The sequence below is a fragment of the Canis lupus genome, chromosome 15 (assembly GCF_048164855.1).
Source record: "Canis lupus baileyi chromosome 15, mCanLup2.hap1, whole genome shotgun sequence".
NCBI lineage: Eukaryota > Metazoa > Chordata > Mammalia > Carnivora > Canidae > Canis > Canis lupus.
Window position 1 is genome coordinate 43760337 of NC_132852.1, and position 25419 is coordinate 43785755.

Genomic DNA, 25419 nt, shown 5'->3' on the forward strand with positions numbered 1-25419 from the left:
GTAAGGCTTTTCAAGATTTTCAAGACACTCATAAAAAGGATGAGCAGCTGGCAGAGGCTAACAAAGACAGTGCTCTAGCAAAATCTCCTCATTCTCCACCCACAACTTGCAGGACTAAATTGTTCCTGCCCTGGCTGGTTCCTCCTGGGATGTGTTCTTGTCCTCCGAGGTGATCTCAGCGGCTCTTCCTGGACACATACTTTGTAACCACCATACTTATTAGCACTTACTTTTTCATGGGTTCATACCTTATCCATCTGAGATATGAGGACAAGAAGCAAAGATACTGGTTTGTCCACCATGGGATGTGCCTGTGTGTGCTGACAGGTGTGTTCAGGAACTTTCTGGGATAAATTATCCACAAATTAAGTCACAGGTGAATAATTTTTTTTCCTCTCTGAGACTTCTTTTATATCACCTCCATCCTCACATATGCATACATAGAAGTTGATCTTTGAAACTCCTTTATTATGTTTATAAATAGCCTAGGTTCATCAAGGTGTGAGAGCTCACCCTCCTGCTTCCCAGAACTGCTTGCAGGAAGTGCACATGACCTTTAGGATTAAGTGGCACAGCATCTGTGGACACGGTGGGCTGTAAAAACCCTCAGGGAGGGTGGGAGACCAACACTGCACCCGACCTACTCACGGGAGCCCTAGCCAGCTATTGGGCGGGTGCCCCCCTGACCTGGGATGTGCTCCTGCCATAGCCTCCCCGGCCAGCAGGTGCACCTGCCCACCGTGTCAGTGGCACTGAACTCGAAGCAGTCCTGCCACTTACCTTCACACTTGAGCAGGAAGAAATCTGCGCTGTGGCTGAAGGACGCGCTGAAGTAGGTACAGTTCTCCACCAGGTCACAGGACAGGCACTGCCTGTTGAAGTTGCCCACCGTGTTGGCGCTGGGGGAGTGAAGACAGCGCAGCATGAGCCAGCGGATGAGCTGCAAGCCCCCAGCTCAGCCCTACAGGCAGCTGGCTGCTTTCCTCCCACAGGTGCTCTGGGTTCCCTGACGCTGCCTGCTGGACCTCTCTCCTGTCTCCCTGGGAATACCCCCGAATCCTCTGCTCTGTTATCACCCTCCTGTCCCCAACATGGAAGAGCTCGCAGCGCTCCTGCTCTACTGGTGCACACTCGGTCACCTGTGCACCTGTGCTTCTATCTGGGCCCATTTGACCCAGCATGAGGGGGCACTGTGCTTGGTGCTCTTATCTAGGACTTTGCACCCAGGCCCTTTGGAGAACAGGAGATGGCTTTCCGAATCTCAGGATTCTCTCAGAGGGCCCGGCACCAGTCAGGAGCCCCAGGGATGTGGGCTGGACCAAACTCTGGCTGCTCCGGGGCTGGTCCCCCCCGCAGAGTTACACAGAGAGGTGGTGCTTCTCGCTCGGCGGGGCCAGGGGTGCAGGAACCCCAGGACCACCCTGATCAAGCACAATTTCATGCCAAGAAGGCCTGAATGTGTTTCCAAAAAGGAAGCTATGGCAGAGTCCTGGCACACACCTGGAGGGAGTCCCTGCCTGAGCACCATGCAGGGGAAGCGTCCATGCTAAGCCCAGGTCCCACAAGAAAGCTGTCTATAGGGCAGAGGATGGTTTGTGCCACAGGACGGCCTTCGAGCATATGCATAGGGCAGAGAGAAAGGGCAGGTGGCCTGCCTTGGTCACCTTCCCTTCTGTGGGTGACAGGACAGATGGAAGTTATCCTGGCGGACCGGCATGACTACAGGGAGAAGTGAACCTGTGACCCCATGGATTTGCCGGAGTTTTCTTCCCTCTGAAAGGACTCCCCTGAGCCGCCCTTTTACACCCTCAGCATATGCCCTGGGGGTGGGGGGACACACTGGTCCACCTGCCCGACAGGGCTTCTCCGGGTCCTTGCCACGGGGAGGGGAGCTGGCGTCGGCTCCATCCAGACTGTGAGTCACCCTCTCGGGCCCTAGGTGTGCAAGTAGCCCACAGCCAGCTGCCACCTCCTCCTAGTCTGGAAAGCATCAAGGAGGGAAGTTGCCCTATGTCCACCTCCGGGGATCCTGCCTCAGAGCCTGACACGTGCTCTAGGGGGAATAGTCTCTGAGGCAGATGGCAGGACTCAACCCTGAAGAGGACAGGCCCTGGGAGAAGTTTCCGTCCCAGGATTCAGAAGGCTCCCTGCTCCACCTTCTCTGAGGTTCTGAACTGACCGCGGTCCCGGCAGGTCGGCCACGATGACTAGATGCGGCCTCCTCCCCGCCCGGCCTCCAGCACCACCTGACCAGACCTGTCTTCCACCAACCCTCAACTCATATTTGGAGAGCCGAGAGACGGAAAGACCACCGTTGACCAACACAAGAAAGCGAGGCAGGGAGCTTGTTTGACAAAAGCAGAAAAAGAAAATAAAGCCTCAAATACGGTGGTCTCCACAGGTCTTGCCCTTGGGCTCAGGGACTGTACAGAGACACCCCATGGAGGGTTTGCGTGGTGCCTCCCCTACCCCTTGGGGCTCGGGGCGAGCTGACCCAGCCACTGCCCTGCCAAGGTGAGCCCCGGGGGGGCCCCCACGTACCTGTAGAGCTGCCGCCTCCGGGGCAGATCTTCGGTGCTCAGGAAGTAGCTGCAAAGACCAGGCCAACAGGGATTAGTGGGCTCCGGGGGGGCTTGCTCTGTGTGCACACATTTCCTGGGGACTTCTGTCCGTGCAGGTACACGAGGTGCATGGGGACAGGACCAATCCTCTGGCTCAGGCCCAGCGCCCTGGGCGTGTGCATGTGGGCAGGGAGAGCCATACACCTGCTGCCAGGGCTCTGTGGGGCTGGAGAGGGGGGTGGGCGGTGGGGTAGGGCTGGGGGTCAGGATGGTGGTGGCATGGCCCCTGATTCAGGTGGGGAATTTCTCTGCAAGACTGTTAGCCCCAGGAGGGCTAGGACCCGTCCAGGTAATCCCGTAGAGCTTCATGACGTCAGGGGCGTGCTTTTCACCAGCCACTGGGAGCGCGGGTGGGAATGTGGACTCTGGTGGCAGGATCAGGGGAGGGCCAGGCCTCTACCCTCTGAGCCGAGTCCTAGTCCCCCAATACCATCTGAGTAGCTGCAGTCAGTGACTTAATCTCTCTCTGTCTCAGTGGACTTGTGTTTGGACCAGGGAAGTAGTAAAGCACCCATGGGGCTGCCGTGTGGAATGAGATGATGCACCCAGGCACTGTGCACGGTGCCTGGAGCCCACTGACAGCAAACAGACGGCCACCCCGACTCACCCCACGAGCTGGCTGCTCAGCTACCTCTGATCAGAGTCTGGCGATTTTGGAAGTGGGGCCCTTGAGAAACCAGACCCAGCGAGACCCGTCTGCCGGGAAGTAGAGGCCGCGTCTTGCAGCAGTGGCCGGCCCTGGGCCCTACTCACATCTTATCCCGCTTCTCGTCATAGGACAGGATCTTGGTCACATCCCAGTCTCCAGAGGTGATGGACTGTATGTTGTCATTGCTGCTGTTGGGCTGGAACACAGATAGGACATGGGGGCGCTGGCAAGCCCGGCCCACGCTTACACTGCAGGCCCAGCGTCGCAGGGTGGGGAGCCTCTCCGTGGGGGTGCCATCTGCCCTCCACCCCCCCCGCCCCGCCTTCTCCCCTGGAGGGGGGCTTGGATCCAGCTCAGCTCCAGAGCCTCAGTGACCCCCCCAGGCCCCAGCCCTTTCCCCTTCCCTGAATGTTGGCAACACAGAGACCAGCAGAGTCCCTGTCGCCCGGTATGGTGCTGGCCAGTGCCTCCAACCACGACACAGGTGTCAGAGAGGCATCAGTGCTGCATGGGCTGCCGAGGATCCTCTTTAAAATCTGTCAATGTCATTAGTGGAGTCATTGTTATGGGGAGACTGGGAGGGAAGAGAAGTATGGGGAAAGGGAGTAAACAGGGCCAGAAAACAGAGGGAAGGAAGGGAAGAAAGGGAAGGAAGGGAAGGGGAGAAGGAGGAGGGGAGGGTGGTGGGAGGGGAAGAGGGAGAGGAGAGAGGGGAGAGGAGGAAAGAGGGGGAGGAGGGTAGAGAGGAGGGGGAGGGGAAGGAGAAGGGGAGGGAGGAGGAGGGAGGAGGGAGTGGAGGATACCTGTCTGTCATTCTCTGCCATGATTTACAAGGATGGTCTGAGGGGGTCTTACTGAGGGTCTTACTTTCTCCCCAGTAGGTAATCCTGACAATAAACATGAAGGAGGGAGGCTCGGCCATCTCGGGGGGGGGGGGGCATATGATCTGGAAGGGCACGTGGAAGAGGTGGGGTGAGTGGCAGGTGCCGAGGGAGGAGGTGGGAATTGGCTGGTGAGTGAGTCAGGTGGGGCCTGTGGGGTCCGGGGAGAAGGGGGAGCCTGCGGGGGGCAGGGGTTCTGGAGGGCGGGGGCTGGGGGCTCCCGGGAGGCCCTCCTGGGCACAGGCCCTGTCCTGCAGGACTGTTTCAGGGGCTCAGTAATGCCGATCACGCACATGAACTCAGGGCGAGGCCAAATCAAACAGGAAGGGCCTGGGGGCGGGTCCGGTGGTGGTAGTGGGGTGCTGGAGCCCGAGCACGCCTGGGTCACCCCCACCCTCCACTCCCTCGGTGGGGGCCCCTCGGTGGGCTTCTTCTGAAACCCCCTCCCGGCCCCACCTGAACACCAGCCTTCTACTTACTGGCCACGGAAGGTTGTCGCTGGCTATTTGGAATCAAATCTTATTCACCTATCCTGGCTCCCAAATGACCTAAGCTGCTTCAGCAATGGGATCCACACCCGGAAGATGAGGGTTGCGGTCACGGAGCTGCCATGCCCTCTCTCCACCTTCTGGCTAAGGGCCGAGGTCCCCGAAAACTCAGTGCCAGGGGAGCATCTGAGCCGCAGGTGGGCAGCTCCCCTGGGGTGACCGTTCCCGGACAAACGGCATTCACCCGGCTCTCGGCTTTTTTTTTTTTTTTATTAAGGATTTTATCATTTTTTTAAGAGGGAGAGAGAGTGAGCATGAACAGGGGAAGTAGCAGAGGGAGAAGCAGGCTCCCCACTGAGCAGGGAGCCTGATGTAGGACCCTGGGATCACAACCTGAGGGCTGCATATGAAGGCAGTGGGCCCCTGGCCCTGGGGTTGGGGGTGAGGGGACAGCCCAGCCAGTGGGGAGGAAGGGTTGAGGGCACAGGATTGTTGGTCAAAGTCATAGACCTGAGTCCTCGGGTCCTACAGCCTCCTGTGACATTGTCAGCAGTGTCATCGTCATATCTCTGAGCCATCACAGAAAGGGCTAACTCAGCCCCCTGCCCTAAGCAAGACCCCTGGACTTTGCGAGGGCCCCTTCCTGCCCTGCCTTCAGGAACCTACTTTCCCGTTCCTGACCTGGGGCTCACCCCGGGGTCCTTGCAGATGCCAAGGGTCCTCAGAGCACTTGCCACCAGGGGCTGTCACCAGCACAACAGTTTCAGAAACTGTCGTGATTACCTGGGACGAGGACACGGTGATGTGATAAAATTTTCCTTGTCCCCCCTGTGGGATGGCTCGGACGAAGAAGAACTTCCGGCCATCCTTGGAGAACACCGGCTCTTCATTCTGGGGATGAAAGCAAAGGATTAACGTCTACAAAAAAAAAAAAAAAAAAGGCTTCATTCTGTCTTAAAGAGGTTTATCACGATGAAATACATTTGGAGATGCATTTTTAAAAAAGATTTTATTTATTTATTCATGAGAGACAGAGAGAGAGAGAGAGAGAGAGAGAGAGGCAGAGACCAGGCAGAGGGAGAAGCAGGCTCCACGCAGGGAGCCCAATGTGGGACTCAATCCCGGGACCCTGGGATCACGCCCTGAGCTGAAGGCAGATGCTCAACCACTGAACCACCCAGCTGTCCCTTGAAATGGATTTTCTATGTAATTTCTGATGAGAGACACAGTGGAAAGAATAAATGGTGTGTGGGGGCCTTTGCTCTCCTTGGGAATCACCAAACTTTCCACCTCCAGGGAGAAGAGGAAGATCGAGGAATAAGCAGAGGCAGACAGAAGGACATCCCTTCGTCTATGGAGCGTCAACAGAGTGGACCTGTGTGCACAGGCTCACGGGAAGGGCTGGGCAGCACCTGCTGTCTCTGGGGAAGGAATTCCAGACTGGATTTAAAGCTGAGGCCTGCAGAGTGCTGCCCCCATGTCTGCGCGGGCCCCCAACACCGCGCAGCGCGGCTCAGCCCCACCTGCCCTGGGGCCTAGCCGCAGCCTCAACATGGAAAAGGCATTTTGCTACAGCAGCACCCCGGTATCTCTGCAGCTCCAGCTTGGAAGTTTCCATCCGTGAACGCCAATTAGTTGGCTACGATATATATTTTCTGATTCAAGGAGCTCCACGCTAACGCAGGCTGAGAACAAATGGTAAATAGGCCCCAGCTGGCGCCGGGAGCGCACATTTCCCGGCAATGAGTGACTGCGTACACGCAAATGCGATGTGCCCAGAGAAATAAACTAACATGTGATTAAAATGACATTTAATCTTCATGAATATTTGCAATAAAATGAAACCTTTAATCTGCAAATATTTATTTTTCTATTTAGAGCTGGCAGCGTGGTATTTAAAAGCGGGGGAACGGGAAAACGAGCGGTGACTGGCTTTTTCAACGTACTTCTATTTGCCAACTGCAGGGCAGATACTGCAATACTGCCTCGGTTTTCTGAGGGAAACGTTTGCACTTTTGGCAGAGAAAAATACTCTGAATAAAGGTAATAAATCATTAATTCCGGCCAGACGCTTTGCTTTCACACTGAGAAGGCCCCTCACCATTTGATGTCATCTTTACACGGACCAGGGAGCGTGCCGCACCAGCCCCAAGCCTCTCGGAGACCCTGTTTCTTGGGCAGTAAATGTATTCTTGGTGAGAGAGTGCGATGGTTTTTGAGAAGGGGCCCCAGGTGTTAATCCCACCTCTGGCCCTCATGGGTTTTGGGGGAACGTTCTAGTCTCTCTGGGTAGGACAGGGAGCCCACACCACTTGGTGAAGCAGGTTGGTGAAGGAGGAGTCCTTCTCATTGGGGAGAGACTCTTCATGAGCATTTGTAGCCCATCTGCCAGTTCCTTCCAGAGAGTGGTTTTGGTATGCTCACCTTGCCCGATCTCCCAGCCTGGAATTTGAAATCACAAAACCAAAACTCTGGTGAAAGAAGAAAGACTATCAGATGTTGGCCCATTAGACCAACTCTTCAACCAGAGGATGGGTTCCAGAGCTTTACGGAAAATCCCTGTGGATCAGCATCAGGGCTGATGTTGTGAGGTCTCGGGTGGTGATGGCATGTGCGTATGTGGGAGGAGGAGCAGGGCCTCTAGAATATTCCCAGGACAGAGAGAACTGGGTGGGCCTCCACTCATGGGACACATACATGTTCGCCTCCTTTGTTGGCTCATGGGGATCCGTGTGGGGTCCATGCTGCGGCCTCGACAAGGATGGGGAGGAGACGAGAGGTGGGGAGGCTCAGGTCTGCTCCAGCCCACCCCCTGTTCCCAGAGCAGGAGACCAGAAGACCGCAGATCTAAGCAGACGGAATCCCTGAGGTCGATTGGGCTTCTCAGACTCTGGGGCTCCCAAATGACACCGTGTCCTGCTCCACCTGGTGCAGCGCCTGTGCCCGGAGCAGCAGGCAGACAGCTATAAGCCTTGAACATGTTCCTAATCCACCCTCCAGGGCCTCACAGTATCACGAAGGACATGGAGACACTATAGATGATTTTTGAAAGGCAGGATCCAGAAATTCCTTTCTGAAATTCTCCTTGAAAGGTCAGGAGACACTGCTGATGCTGGACTTTCCTCCCGCCACTGGAGCTCTGTTAGGGATGCCCCGAGAAACCAGGGCCTCCCCACACTCCCCGGGCAAGGCGGCTCGCTGGGCCACCACCAAGTCCCACTCCTTGCTCCAGCCCCGCCAAGACCGCTGACACTCGAACACACTGGACCAGACCCAGGAAAGCACCACTTTGGAGGAAGTGATTCCTTTATAGGACCTGCCATCCTACACTCAAAACAGCATGCCGTATTTTTTTCAGTGGCTGTCTTAAACACGGTAGCTGTTTGTCAGTGAATGCCTTAAAGTCTGTATTTACACATTCATGCTCCTTTTTAAGTGCTGACTTGATTTTGCTCACTTGATTTTCCCACGTCGCATCCGGGCAGTCCATCTGGAGCGTAGCTGGTGTCCACCTTGTGTCCTCAGGTGGATGACAAGACGTGCCGCTGATAGATACAGAAACACCCCGTTGCTGATGGTGTCTCTATGGCCCCTCTGCAGCACGGACAAAGAGGCCAGCACGGCAGCTTGGCTATGCGGCCTCCGGACCCTGACGCTCAGCCAGGGGCGGCAGGAGGACAGGGGAGCCGCCGTGCACCCCCAGCTCCCTGAGAACACCACACTGCTGGGCCACCTCCAAGTCCCACTCCTTGCTCCAGCCCTGCCAAGACCTCTGACACTCGAACACACTTGCTGGACATGTTTGAGGTTTACTTTTGGTTGCCACACGTTGGATGCATGTGCATGTCTCATCTCCCTTTCCTCCCTGTGGATTGTTAAGAGCTGCTGCTCTAGAAGATCCATTTTTCAAAGGAACGTGCTGGGGCAAAATTCACATAAAATAAGACAAGACATTTTAATAAAAGCAAATAATTTAGGGGCCCTTAGTGTATTCACGACTTTGTGCAACCATCACCTGTGTCTGGTTCCAGAACGTTTCTATCACCCCATGCTCTTGAGGCTGTTAGTCCTGTCCCCTGTCCCTAGCCCCACCAGCCAGCAAACAGCTGTCTCTGCAAACTCATTTGTTCAGGACATGTCATATTCACGGACTCACACAATGGGTGTTTTTTGTTGTTGTTGTTCTGGTTCTTGTCCCTCTGCGGAATATTCTTAGCTGCACCGCTCAAGATGGCCAAAAGGCAGAGACAACCCAAAGCCCACCAACAGATCAATGAACGGTGGTCTCTCCATTCAACAGAGTATCGTTCAGCCACAAACAGGAAGGATGTTCTCGCGCTTGCCGACCAGGGGCTTGGGTGAAGTACCTGATTCCATTCTGAAATCCACACAGCCCAGGGGGTTGCTTGGTATGATCCAAATGTGTAGATCAGACGACCGTATGGGTAAGGGATTCTCTCCTGAGTCTCTCACGGCAGCCTCCCAGACATTCTATCTGATACAAGAAGGGTGTCACACATGTACCCGACACCTGTGCTCTTGTCTCGGGCCCTGGGGGCTTTGAGGAGCTCCACAGCTCAACGCCAGCCCCCTCCCCAAGCTCACACTTCACACAGTGCTCCAGCACATGCTCCTTCCTGTTATTTTCTTGGCTGGGACTTGGCACCCAGACATACATGTAGGAAACGGGAGTGGGCCTCTGGGCTAGTCCTCTTCCAGGTGAGGCAGGTGAGGAGGGCAAGGAGGGTGAGGAGGGGTTATTGAATAACCGATCATGCCCACTTGTGAGGCTGCCCCCCTTCTCCTCCTGGAATGACTGATGGAAGGTGGAGACGGATGGTGGATTCTAAACACAGAGGAGGGTCCCTGTCAGGCTGCATTTGCCTGTCACATCCATAAGTGGGATGCCTGTGTCTGCTCCGCCTTGGTTCTTGACTCTCTGACCTGGTGCGACATTCCCCACACATTTCCAGGCAGTGTTGGTGCCCATAGGTTGGGTAGGAAGGAAGGAAGTTAGTAAAACTCTCTCACCTATTCTTTGCCAGGGTGTATTGTGAGACAAAGAGCAACAAGGACAGAAAAAAATAGTGTGGAGAGCTTTGTGATTCTGTGGCAGTTTGACTTTTCTTTTGTGATGGGGGCAGAGGGCACCCCCATCAGCCTCTCACACAAATCTCAAGACCTCAGAGTCTGTTTCACATGCATTTCTGGCCTGAGTCGGGACGGGAAACCCAGGGGGGCCAGGAGGCCAGGTCCCCAGGAAGGCCCAGGCTGAATGGCAGTGGGGTCCGCCTCCCACAAGACACCCACGAGCATGTGTGGACAGAAACGGGACCACTGCCACATTTTCCTTTCCTTTGGCTGTGGTAGAGTAGACTCAGGCGACTTTCATGGACTTGTCCTAGTTTCCCAAGAGGCTGTCACTTTGAGAACTGAGATCTCGCCAAGAGAGCTCAAGGCCATTGCCCGTGGCTCTGTGGTTCCATCGTGGGAAGTGGCGGCAAGAAGGGCCAAGCGGCCCCCACCACACCCCAGAGCCAGGAAGCTTGGCAGCTCCACCTGGGGATCTACCATGAGAAGCCACCCAGCCATGAGAACTCAGAAAGCCACCCTGTGGTGGCGGACCTGGTGGCTGGTGTAAACGGAGAACGTGACGAGTCAGACATGAAGAGTTACCTGTCTGTGAAGCCAGGCTTCGCTCTCATCCTCGTGTTTCTGAAATGAAATAAGAGCATTAGGGAAAGGATTTTTTGCCTGTTTTTTGTCTGTGACCAGCAGTGCAGAAACAATTTGATTCCCCTACACAGCAGCTGCACACACACACACACACACACACACACACACACACACAGAGCCGAGGCCTGCCTGGGGAGGAGGCACCCCGCTCTCCGCCAGGTCTCGGTTATGGCTCCCAGCCCAACACAAGTGTCCCAGAACAAGAAAACACAACTTTCCCCAGCAATGAGAACATATCCATGGGTTAGGAATCCTTAGGACAATGTCCACACAGGAGCCCATTTTGGAGCAAGTCTCTAGGCTACGGCGCTGCAGGGACTTATATGTGCTCCTGTGGGTGTGTGTGGATACTTCTCTGATTTCCAGTTCACAGCTCTGGGTGATGATCCTGGTAGCCCAAAAAAACCAAAGGGGCTGAAAGTGTACATGAAGAGTCGGTCTCCCAGAGCTGCATGGAAGGATGCCTAATGGAGGACAAAACAATACCCAAAACACCTGTTTTACAGCTCTGCAGTGGGGGGCCTGCTCCGGGCACTGGTCTGGCCTCCAGAAAGGGCTTCCCTTGTCCGCAGATCCGCGTCAGGAAGGGGTCCCCATGCTGACACACAGGTTGGGTGTAGACGAGACAAGGTATACATCCTGGCTCCCTGGCTGTGTGTCTGCTCACTCCCTCCCTCCCTCCTTCCCAATCTGCTCTCAATCATATGGAACAACAGGTGCATCACTGGCCCACCTGAGGCCATTGGGTCACTCAGCTCCCCTCAACCCTGTGCTTGGTGCAATGAGAGCTGCTGCCTTCGGGCCTCCCCAGCCACAGCAAAGGCGCCCTGCCTGCCTTTCGCCTCCCTCTCTGGGAAAGAGGAACTTATGGTCCTAGGAGGAGTTTCTGAAACTCCTGAATGTATCTGAAACCAGCCTGGATGTATTAATGGGGTTTAATTGATTATTTCTTCTTCTTCTTCTTCTTCTTCTTCTTCTTCTTCTTCTTTCTTCTTCTTCTTCTTCCTCTTCCTCTTCCTCTTCTTCTTCCTCTTCCTCTTCTTCTTCTTCTTTTTTTTTTTTTTTACCTAGCACTAGGAGATCTACCTCTTAGGGCTAGACCTGCAAGTGTGGAGCACCCCCCTCCCCAGGAACCTTTTTGGCCTCAGTGATGACTTTCAGAGATAGAAGCCAGCCCACCCAGGGGCCAACCCATCCCAGGTTCCCCCAACCCCGGCTTGGTCAGATGGAGGACAGAGCTCACAAAAAGGGGAAGCGGGCTTGCAGGGCTGGGGCCCCAGGGACCCCTTCCGCTCTCTGATGTCAACTGGAGGACAAGGGGAATGCTCAACACAGGATAGAGTGGGCCCAGATAAAGGGGAAGAACACATCTGCGGACCAGGTCCCAACCTGGGGCCCCTTGGGTCACTGATTGCATTAGCCACGAGTGTTGCAGCAGTGTCTGATTCACCACCAGGTGGCACCAACACCAAGGCTGGCGCAGCTTCCTGAGGAGCCTGCATCCTGGGAGTCCAAGCACAGGGACCCAGCCAGCCCCCAGCCTCCAACGCTCCAAAGACACCAGGGACACTGCCTCCCGTACCTTTGTGCAGACCCCAGGGACGCCGCCTCCCATACCTTTGTGCAGACCCCAGTGGTGGCGTCGCAGAGGGTGAGGATGGACACGTTCTGCGCCCGGCTCAGCCAGTTCACTGCCACCTTCGTGCTGGTGGCCCATTTCACCATGGTGATGTAGTACTCCCTGAAAACACCCAAACAGAGTGCATCAGCAGACCCCACGGGAACCAGGAGACCCGCACATCCCAGCCCCGGGCGCTGGGCCAACAACGGGGGATGGACACGTCACTTGAGGCTCTGAGACGGGGCTTCTCAAGAACACGACTCTGATGGGAAGCCAGCTCACTGAGGCAGTGAAGTGAGCCACACAGAAGCCCCTGGAACCCTTGAGGGCTGCGTGTAAAGTGCACACTTGTCAAGAGCAGCTGTCCCATCAGCCCACAGGCTGATGGCATCTGGGTCCTGCTCTGTGGGTTTTAGGAGTCATGTTGCAGCTAGCGCTGACCCACTGCCTTGATTTTCATGCCATGGTCCCGGCAAACACACAACTCCGGCTCGCTGGAGGCAGCAAGGGGGTCGCATGAGGGGCTGACAGAGCCAGAGCCAGGAAGGGCTTGGAGAGAGAGAGGCACTCACTCAGTGTGAGCTGCTGGAAAAACACCTGGGGCACGCAGAGGAAGGCTCGGGGCTCCCTCTCCTGTAAAGGCGAAACACCCAGGGACGTTCGCCAGCTAATTAGGGAAATTGGTTCATGGCTCTGGGCATTGGGCAGATTTGGTTGGATATCCCAGATGTCACATGCCTGCTTTTATCCAAACCTGAAAATACCATGGTGTTCTAGGCTACCCTGTACTTAGCACGAGGGGTGCTGGGGTTGCTGACAATGAATTCAACCACCCAGAGCCCTTCAAAATCGGGCTTTTAGGGAAAAAAATATGCTAAAGAGGAACAAGAAAAGACAAACAAGCGCACGAAAGATTATCCCTAGGTGAATTCTGAGAATGTTCTAGAGGCCAGCTAACCCTGTTCCATCACCTACCCCATCCATATCTATAATGAGATCTATTGTTCAGAATGATTACTTTGTGGTCTTACAAGATCCTTTATCACCGAAGACGGCAGCACATTCACTAGACAATGCCTCACTGGCTGGAGAGGACCAGGCGTATACCCAATGATTATTTTCAACAGAAAGGCCTAAATCACCAGGTGCTTTCAACAAAGCTTTGGTTAACGAGGGGAGGAGATTAAATTGCTGTGTTCCCTATTTCTCAAATCCACCGGTTAATCAAATCTTCAAATATGTTAACCTAAGTCAGGAGCTGACTCAGGCTGCCACTCCTGTGTGAGGAGTGGGGGAGGCCCTGGAGCTGCCCAGCGAAGGCCTGGCCAACCCACCAGGGATGTGGCTGGTGAGGATGTCATTCAGGCATAATCCAGCTTTTGTGGTTTTCAACCTTCTCAATTGCTGTGATTTTTGAGATAGGGCTGTGTCTGTTCACACCATCTGCTAGCAGGCCCACAGGCCCAGGGACCTAGGCCTGTGTGTTTACAGGATCTGCTCTCTCACACAATGCTGTCAGGCTCCTGCTCGGAGAAGGAGTGTGGCCTTTCAGCAGCTCCTCTGTGGATGCTGTCCTGTGTTTGCTTCACTGCCTGAGGGCTCAGAGCCCGTTTGTAATGTCAGGTCTGATCAACTCCTGGAATATTTGTAGGCATGAAAACATTTATTTAGCTTGGCCCTTAAAAATGACTCAGAATCTATGCCTAGCTCTTGCTTCACATATAATATTTCTTATTTTTAAATAACAACATAGATGATCCTTGGGTCCCTGTTCGATAGATGCTGGAGACAGCTAGCAGGAAGGGCCGTGGGGATGGACACAGAGTCCTGTATTCCTGGACCGTGGGGCCTGCTGGATGCAGATGCTCATACTGAGGGTAGTGTGGGAAGGTACAGTGACCAGCAAACAGATGTCATCTGGATGAAATCAAGGAGGAAAAAGCCAGATTTCCTGGAATGACCACTTTTCCCTCCACAACCTCCACACTGGTTAGGGAAGACTCCATTTTTGTTCCATTTGTTGGAAACATTCATTTGTCCTATGTGTTTTTCTAGGTCTTATGGTGTTCTTTTGCACAGTATTCATATAGACCAAATATTAAAGTCTTTCTTTTACTTTCCTAATTTGTGATATGAGGCATGTCGTAGAAAGGAGGAAATAATCACACCACAAATCAGGACAGTGAAACCTGGACTCACTTTGCCAAGTGGACACTGGCAGTGGCCCTGACAAAGGGCAGGTGCAGTGTCACAGTGTGGGGGGCGGTCTGTGGGCTTTGCATCCACACCCCACTTTGCATGGAACTTGAATCCTCAGTTCCTCTTCCGTGTAATAGGAATTTCAAACAAGCTGATGGCACCTTAGAGATTTTATGGTGATGAAATATGATGACAATATTTTTTAGAACTCTTTAAACAATAAAAATTATTAAGGACTCCATAAAGATGACATAGATATCTCTATGTAGGCAAGTGGTGCTGCTTCCCCGTTAGGTGGTTACAGAACTTTTAGTCATGTTCCCACTTGTTAAAGCACTTGGGAGCCTTCAGTCTGAGTCCCCTTCAGGACTTCACACCCATCTCATTACTTGTACAGAAACATCTCTTCTCGAACCAACATTTCCTCATCCCGTGAATAGCATCAATGACAAGGCTTCATGCCAAATAGGTTCTGGTTATTTAAAAATATCAAGTCAAGTCATAAAGATAAAGCATTGCCAAGGACCGATGAGATACAGAACCTCACAAAGTACCACTCTGGAGAGAATAATATTCTTTCACTACGTAAGGTCTGTTAGTCACACCATATGCTCATAGAAGGGAAAATACAAACTTTACCCACTTCTGAAACTTTCTCTAAGGAGAAATCCAGAGTAGGTAAGCAAAGTTCTCCTGGTTCCCTACACATTTTCCATTGTCTGTAATTTCAAAGTTGTTAGCCTAATGGTTACATGCAGGAAACAGCGCAGACTCTGACATCGGGGCTAGTGTCAAGGACCAGGGCCATGTCCATCAGGGTCCTGCTGATGACTTAGGGGGAGGGTCTGTTTGGTTGTCCCATTTTGGTGTGAAGATTTCTAGCACACAGTATCAACCGCTTAGCAAATCTGAGGTAGACTTTAACCAACTTTGTGTCAATGAGCCTATAAAGACACAAAGGAGGCGCAAAATCACAATACCATGAAATGTGAATGTTGAAAATTTCCAACAACCACACCACAGATGCAGGTACATGAAGCCAAACAATGGGATGCCCATCTGTGCTTCACACTTTGAGGCAAGCAGTAGCCGAGCAGGAGAGTGTGATTCTCCTTCCCCGGGTCTTAATTATCTTTCCTCGGGAACACCAACCTTATACCAGCCAGAAATTGGGGAAGTCAAGCCTTTGCTACCTCAGTGTCACAGAAGATCATGATTTTTCATAGACACCTATTGACTAAGAATGTCACACACACAAAAATCTAAAGAAGGTGGAAGGAAACTCTCAACTCAGCCCAGCAGAGGCACACCAGATGGATACAGGTTAGACTCTGTCTCCCAACTCCATCTGAGAAGGCTCAAGCAGCACCTGAAAGTTCAGAGTCGAAAATAACCTTCGTATGGCATCTGTTGCCAGATGTCAGGGGTGGGGGGATGTCTCCTTCCTGAGGTGGAAGACAACAAAAGTCACCAAACGACACAGATGAAGGAAGGGGGGATTATACTGACAACATAAAAGCAGAACAGAACCCTAAGAATACAGGCTGAGATGGAAGAGGGGGGGATAAAAGACTAGAGGGCAACCGCATCTGAAGGTGAGAGAAACTGGGCTCAGAGAAACTGAAGAAAATTGGGGAAGCTCCCTCAGAAGGCAGAGGAAGGTGCCACAGAGATGAAAGGAAGGAACGCAGACTGTCCTCCTGTCCAAGGATGTCAGAGCTTCTTGCGGACAAACCAGAATGATGGGAAGAGGACCATCTCCAAAACTTAGGGATGAGATGTCTACATGAGTAGAACAGGATCTAAATGCAGGTGAAAAGGATTTTCCATATTCTGGGGAAGTTAATAAAATGCCTAAATATGTTTTTTAAAAGATTTTATCTATTAGAGAGGGAGAGAGAGCATGAGAAAGAGAGCACAAGCAGGAGGGAGGGGTAGAGGGAGAAGCAGGCTCTCTGCTGACCAGAGAGCCTGATGCGGGGCTCAATCCCAGAACCCCGGGATCATGACCTGAGCTAAAAGCAGATGCTTCACCAACTGGGCCACCCAGGAGCTCCAAAATATGTTCTAATAGAATCTTTGAGTTCTGAAGAAAAAGAAATCTCACCGTAACCTAGTAATAAGGAAATATGTTTTGATAAATGATCAAAATTTAGGCTGATATCAAATTTCCCTACTGTTCTAGGTCTAAGGGGTATTTAACATTTCAGTGTTTTTAACAAGCAATATCTCCTATTTGAATATACCCTACACTGAAAACAATTCAAAATTTAAAGGCTCAAAATTAAAAGCTTAGCTTGTAAGAAGATAATCCCTAAAATCAATCATTCACAGTCCCAAACCAGTATCAATTTGATTACAAATTTGAAGTAAATATCAGAAGTAATTATTAAGTGACAAGAATATTATAAAAGAAATATTGGGTGACTGTTTCATAAAATCATAAATATACCAAATTTTCAAAGCGTATTACAAACAAATGGCAGCACACATCACCATGATGAAACAGGAAGAGACATGTAAGGGGAAGGAATACAAACATACCACATTCCCAGAATAGGAAACTAAAGGTAAAATACTTTTTAAAATGATGAATCATTTGAGAAGGTCTGAATTGATTCTATTGAAGCTTCATGAGGGAGAGATCACATTGCCTTCCTCATTTCTGTATTTTCAGCACCTGCAAGATGCTTCACATATGGTGAATACTGAATGCTTTGTAAAGGACCAAACTTCATTCTAACAGAAAGACCATTGGGTTTCTTTACCGAGAGGAGATCATCTAATAAAAACAATTCTAAAGCTCACATATAAGAAGAAATGGAAAAAATAGCCAAGATAACCAGTTTTAAAAAGGAAGACCTGCAAGAAGTATTTATACCAAGAATTGCTAATTAGAGACCAGGCTGTAGATTGTTTACTGATGGAATGGCCAGTGTATCTATAAGTGGATGCGGTCTTAAATCACAATGGTTTAAGCATTTTGTGATCACACAAGATCAGAATAGTTTATATAATAATTTAATATCTAATAAGAATGTCATCAGGATAGAAGGTGACATATGGTCCAAAAGACAGTGGCTTTAACCCGGGATAGTAGTGGGGGGTCCGGGAACAGCCTTGTTGCAAACATGGTAGAGAATAATTAGCCCATACTGGGGTATGCAGGAGAGAGTACTTGTGAAGATAGGTGTGAGGGAAAGGGCAATGCAACAGAATATCTAAGAGAGTTTGAGGGAAAATAATGAGGGTAACATAAAGTGGAGTAGTTCAAGTGAAAAATAAAACAACTTATAACTCCAGGAAAAACAAAATACTGAACAAAATGAGATTTAGTGACAGCTTCAGTATGAAAGACTTGTTTATGATAAAGTCAATGCTATTTATTGATTTTAACTTCTTAGAAGCACCCACCAGCTCCAAGGGTCATCTCGTGACGGATCTCCATGTCCATCTCTGCCCTTACTAACTGTTCTCTGAAGGAATAAACATATGGGCAGGCCATAAGGTGCTCTGGAATAAGAAGTTGGCTGCAGTAAAAGGAGGAGAGAAAACAGGATTTAAAGCAGAATGATGATTGAAGAAGGTGAAATGGAGCAGGGCTTTGAAAGACACAAGTATTGATCCATTATTGAGATGAAGGGAGATGCTGAAATATTCAGATCATCACAGAAAATAAATGACCATATTTTGAGGATCTTAGAAGTTTCATTTTAAAAAGAACATGTTGGCAAATTGAACTCCAATTAGAAAAAATAAAAAAATAAAATAAAAAGAACATGATATGAAAATATTAATAGGAAGCAAAGATTTCTGGAAGAAATGCTACTCATTTTCTCTGTATTCTAAAGCATTTTATCCACCAGTGAATAACATGTGTTCATTCCAAGAGCACCGAGGTAGGGTTTAGTGTGGTGTGCACACAGTTCCAGGTGCTGGCAACACAGACAGCCAGCCCCTTGCTGTAAGGAAGCTCACAGTCTGTGGGGAGACAAATCCCTAATTTCAGGGCAGCATAAGGATTGCCCTACTCTGAGAAGGATGAGGGTAGAGGGTGTGTTGAAAAGCACAACTTGGCTGAGAAAACATAACAACATTCCCACAAATCTCCAGCCAAAGGTGCCTTCAAATCAAAATATGCTGACTCTTCCTGGTAACCAGTATATGAATTTTTTATTAGTCCATTTGTTTGCCATAAAATATTAATATGGCATTGTCTCTCTCACAGGGATTAGTGTGCCGTGTCAGTTCTTGGTATTCCAAATTCTGTCAAAGATTCCAACAGTTGTGTGGCCATTAAGGGCAAGGGAACAAAAGGTCTGTTTATCTAGTGAAATAAAGAGCCTGCAATTAGCTCTGGCATTTTCTCAGCAATGTTCATTCCATGAATAAATCCAGAGCGAAAACATACTTTGAGAATTAAAAAAAAAATTATGTTCTTTAATAGGCAGTGTTGAGCCCACTGAAACACCACCAAATACCAAATGCTGCCCAGGATAAAACGCACAGCTCCATATCTGAGCATGTCCTCAGAGCCATCACATAATTGTAGAAAAATATCTGCAGGCAGGTTGCATTTTGCAGAATATAAAAATGTGGTGACTGTAAGACAAATTACTATTTGATGTATACTTCCATAATTTTACTTTCAATGGAGTAGTAGATCATGTTATCTTTCTCTTCCATCGTAGAGACTGGCTATAATGCAGGGCCAATTGTCAGGATGAGGGAGAAGGAAGTAAGGGAAGAGCTACCTTAGGGACTGTGGAGTCCTCATTCAACAGTTTATATACTTTGAATATGAAGGGATTCAGTGACTAGGAGATGTGGAGGCAAGTGATGGAGGTGATAGGGCATGAAGGTTATAGTGATGGTGGTAGTGGTGGTGATGGTAGTGATGGGGCTAGTGATTGGCAGTGGTGGTGGTGGTGGTGGTGATGCTACTGATGCTGGTGGTGGTGATGGTAGTGATGGTCAGGTTGGTTATGGGGGTGGCAGTGGTGATGGTGGTGGTGGTGATGATAGTGATTGGTAGTGGTGATGGCAGTGATGGCGGTGGTGATGGTGGTGATGATGGTGATGGTGGTAGTTGGTGATGGAGGTGTTGGTGGTCGTGGTGTTGGTAGAGGTAATGGTGGTTGAGACAAGGTGGTGGCAGTATAGTTATTAGTAACAAGGGACTGAGGCTGAGGTCATGAGCAACAATGATCCTGTTTTTGTGTGATGTTTCCATTGCTCTGGTGACTTCTGTCCTCCCTCTATTTCTTAGTAAAGACCTGTATTAGATTCACGGTACTGATCTCCCAGCAAGTCCCTATTTTGTATAGATTGAGAAGGAAGAAGGCTGCATTTCCTTATCATGAGTGGTGGATATGGAAGAGGCACCTGGTGGCAGAGGAGGCCATGAGGATGCAAGCTCCTAGGAATTGCAGAAATCTAGACCATGTGCACAGTTAAAGCAGAGAGCTGCATGTACACACAGGAATATGCTAGGTCTTTACATACTGCTGAGTAAAAAAGACCAGAAACAGGTCTACACACACACACACACACACACAAACATATATGTCTGTATCCACGTACATCACAATGCCACACATGTAAAATGAGCATGCACACATACAAACAGCAATGCAGCCTCTACCAACATTAATGGGAGAGGGACTCAAATAGATTTAAGTAGGTGCCTATGTAGTAACTTCACTGACATCAGCCGTAGCAACATCTTTCAAGATAATGTTTCCTGAGGCAAGGGAAAAACAAGAGCAAAAATAAAGTACTAGGACTACATCAAAACAAAAAGCTTCTGCACAGTGAAGAGAACAATCAACAAAACTAAAATACAACCTATAGAATGGGAGAAGATATTTACAGATTACATATCAGATAATAGGTGAGTATCCAAAACACATAAAGAACTTATACAACTCAACGTCCAAAAAAACAAATAATCCAATTTAAAAATGGGCATAAGACATGAACAGACATTTCTCCAAAGACGACATCCAGATGGCCAACAGACACATGAATAGATAGATGTCAACACCGCTCATCATCAGGGAAATGCAAATCAAAGCCATAGTGAGCTATCACCTGACTCCCGTCAGAATGGCTAAAATTAACAATATAAGAAACAAGTGCTGGCGAGGATGTGGAGAAAAAGGAACTCTTGTGCACTGTTGGTGGGAACTCTGGTGTAGCCACTCTGGACAACAGTGTGGAGGTTCCTGAAAAAATAATTGCACCACTGGGTATTTACCCAGAAAATACAAAAACACAAGTTCAAAGCGATACATGCACCCCTGTATTTACTGCAGCATTATTTACAATAGACAAGCTATGGACACAGCCCAAGCGTTCATCAGCCGATGAATGGATAAAGATGTGGTCTATACACAATGGCATATTACTCAACCATAAAAAGAATGAAATCTTGCCATTTGCAAGGACAGGGATGGATTGAGAGAGAATTATGCCAAGCAAAATAAGTCAGAGAAAGATTAATACATGATTTCAGTCACGTGGGGAATTTAAGAAACAAAACAAATGAACAAAGAAAACAGGAGATAACAAAAAAAACCCCAGACTCTTAGCTGTAAGGCACACACAATTGGTCACCAGAGGAAAGGGGGTAAGGGGATTGGGAACAGGTGAAGGGGATTAGGAGCACACTTGTCCCAATAAGTACTGAGTATGGCACAGAAGTGCTGAGTCACTACACTGTGCACCTGAACAAGCACTGTATGTTAACTACGCTGGAATTAAATTAAAAACAATAAGGAAGAGACACAATTTAAAGAAAAAAATGCATTTGAACAAAGTAGTTGATATCAGTAAATAAAAAAATCAAAGACTCATGAAAAAATAATAATGGTGTCTATGTGGCAGGGAGCATGGGAATAGGGACTGTGGTAGAAACGAACACGTCGATGAAAAGAGCCAGGCCTGGCACTGCCCAGCAGCGGCCGTCCATGAGGTAAGCAGATCGGAATCCTCGCGACTGGAGGCTCAAATGAACAAGCTGGAGTGGAGGAAAATACACTGAGAGCCTTCTGCAGGCCAGGGAAGGGGCAGCAGGAGGGCAAGCAGCACCCAGCCGCACCCCAGCCCAGTGCACTGGGGATCCTGGAACCGGGCCCCTCCCCGGGCAGTCGGGATTTGGAGAATAAAAACGTGTGGGCGCAGTGGACATGTCTCTAGACTGCTCCTGCGGGTTTCTGCTGCACCCCTCTCACGGCTCTAGAGAGGCGCTAGGAAACCCACAAAACACAACAGCCAGCGTTTTATCCGTGCAGCGGGTTTCTGCAGGAAATTGTACAAACTGTAGGACCCACCGCGCAAATGATTCTGCTGAGGTTCTCCACCCACGGGCACGCTTGGGATCCCCCGCTCAGCTCCCCAAGGCGTCGCCGCCCTGCCCCTACCCCTTTCTCCGCCAGTTGCTGTTCCCCGTTACCTTTCCTGTTTCCCAAGACGGCCTCAAACGTGGCTCAGGAAACCCTGCACCCAACCACTTGGCGAGGCTGTCGCCCTGGCACCTGTCACTGTGGCTCCCTCCACGCTTCACCTCGGCCACGGACCTGGCTTTCTGGACCGTGGGCCACCAGATGGGAGAGGCCACCCAGGGTATAACGCAGTGTGTGGCACAAAGCCACAGCCAGTGAGTGCTTGTAGAAAGATCCGGAAGCCCGGATTCAATCTTCCCTGTATGTGAGAACCCTCGGTGGGGAGGTCAGGCTGCTTAGTGAGCCGACAACACATTAGACAGCTGACAGATGAGGGGCTTTATGTCTTCCCCCTGACGGCTCCTGACCGGCCTGCTGACAGTGACCAGAATTCTCCGCAGCTCTCTGGAGGCTGTCCAGCCGCCTGGCGCAGGGCCCAGTGCCTGCTTTCACACTCTGTGTGGATCCAGACACCTTAACCTCTGCGTTCCTCAGTGTCTCCATCTGGGGGGTGGGGGCAGCCAGAGCCGTGTGAAAGCCCATGGGGGGCTGATCTTGTGCCCTGGAGAGTCACCAAGACCGGCCAGCAAATCTAGAAGCAAATCTAGAAGCCCAGTTGGGAGGGGAGGAAAGATAGACATGGTCCCGGGGTCACAGTTTTACCACTGAGTCCACAACACAGAACTGCTAGACCACCTGCCCGAACCCCGGCCCCGTGCTCCCCGCTCCTCTGGAAGCCTGGATCCTGGAATTCCCCAGATCCTGGCTGTGCCTCCAAACCCTCCCCTGCCGGCCCTCTGCCCTCAAAGGGATTCCCCTATCCTCCTGCAAAACTCGTAAAAGAATCAATATCTATTTTGTGGCACTGAATTTTTTTAAACACGATGTATTTCTGTGTCGTCTCTCTCTGCCTAGATTGCTGGGGGCACGGCGTCGGTCCCCTTCCCATCTACACTCCTCTGCACGGTACGTGTGTCTCATTTTTACCTTTCCTGGATTAGTTGAAAGAAACCAGAATATGTTGCCCCAAGATACGCCTTTTTGACATAAAAATTATTCTGAGCCGAAGGCAATTAAGAAGGAGCAAACCCCCCCCAAAAAAGCTCCTCCCTTTGTCTAAAGGCAGGAAACAAATTCCCCTTTTACTGGCGACGATGGACTCTTGGCCCAGAGATGCACCAGGGGATCTGCAAACACGCCTTCCTCTCCCATGGCCTGCTGTCCTTGGAAACCTGAAGCTGCTCTCCTGTATCCTGTTAATTCTCCGCATGTTTATTGTTCCTGCCCGAAGGTGCTACGTAAGAGGCAGATCCGAACTGCTGCTTTGTTACTTTTCAGATTTTCACCATCTGATATGCTGCACGCACATGAATCAACTATTTGATTTTTTTTTGTTGTTGTTCATCTACCTTTTAGTCAAGGAGTCCCACCTGAAAACCCAAGATGGACAGAGGTGAAGTGCTGTCCCCTCCCACCCCACAGTATCCTATATCCCAGATGGCAGGATGCCATCAATGGCCAAACGTTTCCAAAGGGCTGGTTCTTAGAAAGGTACCAACCAACCAAAGAAATCTCAACCTTTGAGAATCCAATCGAAGTCAGATTTTACCGGCTACACATTCTGTTCACGGGCCTATTTGACAGGTTTCCTGAGCTCTTCCTGTGTTCTAGGTACCACCCCAGACTGGAGGGCAAGTGTGGCACCCAGCAGGCCCAAGTCCCTGCTCCTGGACCTTGCCCTGGCCGCCAGCAGGATCAGGTGCCTGGTTCTGTGGGTGAGGATCCTGCAGGGTGGAGGGGAGACAGGAAAGTCAGAGGTCTGAGCATGGCGGCCAGGCTACAGGCAGCAGGATTCTGGAAGGAGCTCGGGAAGTCTGTTTTGACCATGTCCGGTTTGCAAGGCCATTTGGAGATTCTCAAAATTCATCTGAGGCCTGTGAAGAGGCAACGAGATCCCTGAGTACTTGTCCAGTGCAAGCCTGGGTTCAGCTCTTGATCGACTGGAGACCCTGCCGACACCGAGGGGTCTCCTGGGTGTTTGCAGGTGGATCAGCTATCCCTGGAGGTCAAGCTGAGGGGCCTGCTAGGTCTATAACCTGGTAAACCTCCCCTGACACTTCTCTGTTTCACTGTTCACACACACCTAGCTTTGCAAGCACCTCTGCACTGGTTCTGACAGCTCCCCGGTCTCCTAACTAGTTCAGGAGTTAAACAAAATCTTGGACCCATGCTCATTTACTTTGCCCAGAGCCTTGGCACCTGGGCATGGCTGGATATGCGAACCACAGTGAGGATGGGCTCAGATCTAGAAGCTGAGGGGTGGCGTTGACAGCTACGAGACAGGGTGTCTGCCCGCACAATATCACCTGACATCTATTGCCACTTCTGTAGGTAAAGCATATCTCCATTCTACATGGGATGGGTGATGGAGTGCTGTCCCCAAGGCCCCAGGACTAGGATTTGAACATAGGTAGCTGGCTCAAGAACCTTCACTCTGGAGAACCAGTTGTTCTCCATGTGGGGACATCTGGCCAAGACCGGGGACCATCGCAACCCAAGGTGGGCCCCCCACAGCAAAGACTCATCAGGCCTCACATGTCCTAGTGCCAAGGTTGAGAGAGGTGCTGTCGCCCTGCAGACTAGCTGGGCCTCCACCTCCTGCATTGCATGCATCTTGGTGGCCCGACTCACACCCACATGATCCAGCTGCTGGTAATGATCTGCTCCATCTACACTGCCGTCCCTACATCACATGCTCCATGTTTTGTTCCCCGCTATGCTGGCAGTGTTCACACTGACAGCTGGCAAAGGAAATGTTCGATAAACATCAGCTCACATTTATTCTATGATTTCTGATGTACCTGGGCTCCCATTGGAAAAAAACCTCAAGGATGTGCGACAGAGGAGGAAGATGAGAAAGCGTGACTTTTCCATTTTACAGATTTATACCACACGGGAGGAGCATTATTGCATTTTGCCTATGAAATCAGAGCAGAGAACCCGAAACCAGCATCTGAACTTCAAGCCCTGATGGAGGCTAATTTTTCATTGTCCTTGAAGCTAATCAAGCCTGCGGAAACAGCATCACCAAATTGACTAAATGAGATTTTCAATTAACTCAAACAGATGGCTTAAATTTTCCAGGTGACTTTCCATATTAATTCAGAGAGTTTGCTGGACCAGGCCCCGGGAGGGCCTAGCAGGGATGGGGGCTGAGAGAAAAACAATCAAACACTGAATCTTCGGGAGAGAAGACAAAGCAACACCTCGAACTTTTCTTCGGCCCCAGCAAATGCATCATCAGCCAAATTGATTCAACTCCTCCCCTTCCCTACTGGCCAGCACACACACGGAAGGCACTGGGAACCCCTGGGCCAGTCTCTCAGGGGCCAGCTCATAGCCTCTGGGGACATTGTGACCCTGGAATGCAGAGGAGACCCATCCTGGGCAGGGAGACAGGTAGCGAGGAGCCATGTATGGAGCACAGGAGTCTGTGCTGCCCGAGGACCGCAGCATTTTACTTTCTAATGAGCAGGAAAAGTGAAAGAACCTCCGTGGAAGTCTGCAGAGGCTCAAGCTTATGAGGTGTGAGCAGACGGGTCTCACTAAGGAGGTCACTGCAGGAGACCACCCCACTCACAGAAGACCAGCAGTACCAAGTACCCAAGCACCCAGTCCTGGGCAGAGCCTGTGGAGGAGCCTCAGTGGCTGGGGCCACAGCACCTGCCCTTCCAGAAGCTGCTCGAACCTACTAATTATAGTAAAGGCCTGGGTTAGAG

At 50.6% G+C, this 25419-nt stretch overlaps 1 protein-coding gene across 4 annotated transcripts in view; it reads right to left on the reverse strand.

Annotated features, from left to right (window-relative positions):
• DPP6 (dipeptidyl peptidase like 6) overlaps positions 1-25419 on the reverse strand; it is an 826229-nt gene that overhangs the window by 66371 nt on the left and 734439 nt on the right. For all 4 annotated transcript variants that reach the window (XM_072776861.1, XM_072776859.1, XM_072776858.1 and 1 more), the window contains exons 11-16: positions 11993-12116; positions 10316-10354; positions 5423-5530; positions 3375-3466; positions 2542-2589; positions 781-899 (exon numbers count right to left, since the gene is read on the reverse strand). In XM_072776861.1, coding sequence (XP_072632962.1) covers positions 781-899; positions 2542-2589; positions 3375-3466; positions 5423-5530; positions 10316-10354; positions 11993-12116 — 530 coding nt within the window. The remainder of the gene's footprint in view (positions 1-780; positions 900-2541; positions 2590-3374; positions 3467-5422; positions 5531-10315; positions 10355-11992; positions 12117-25419) is intronic.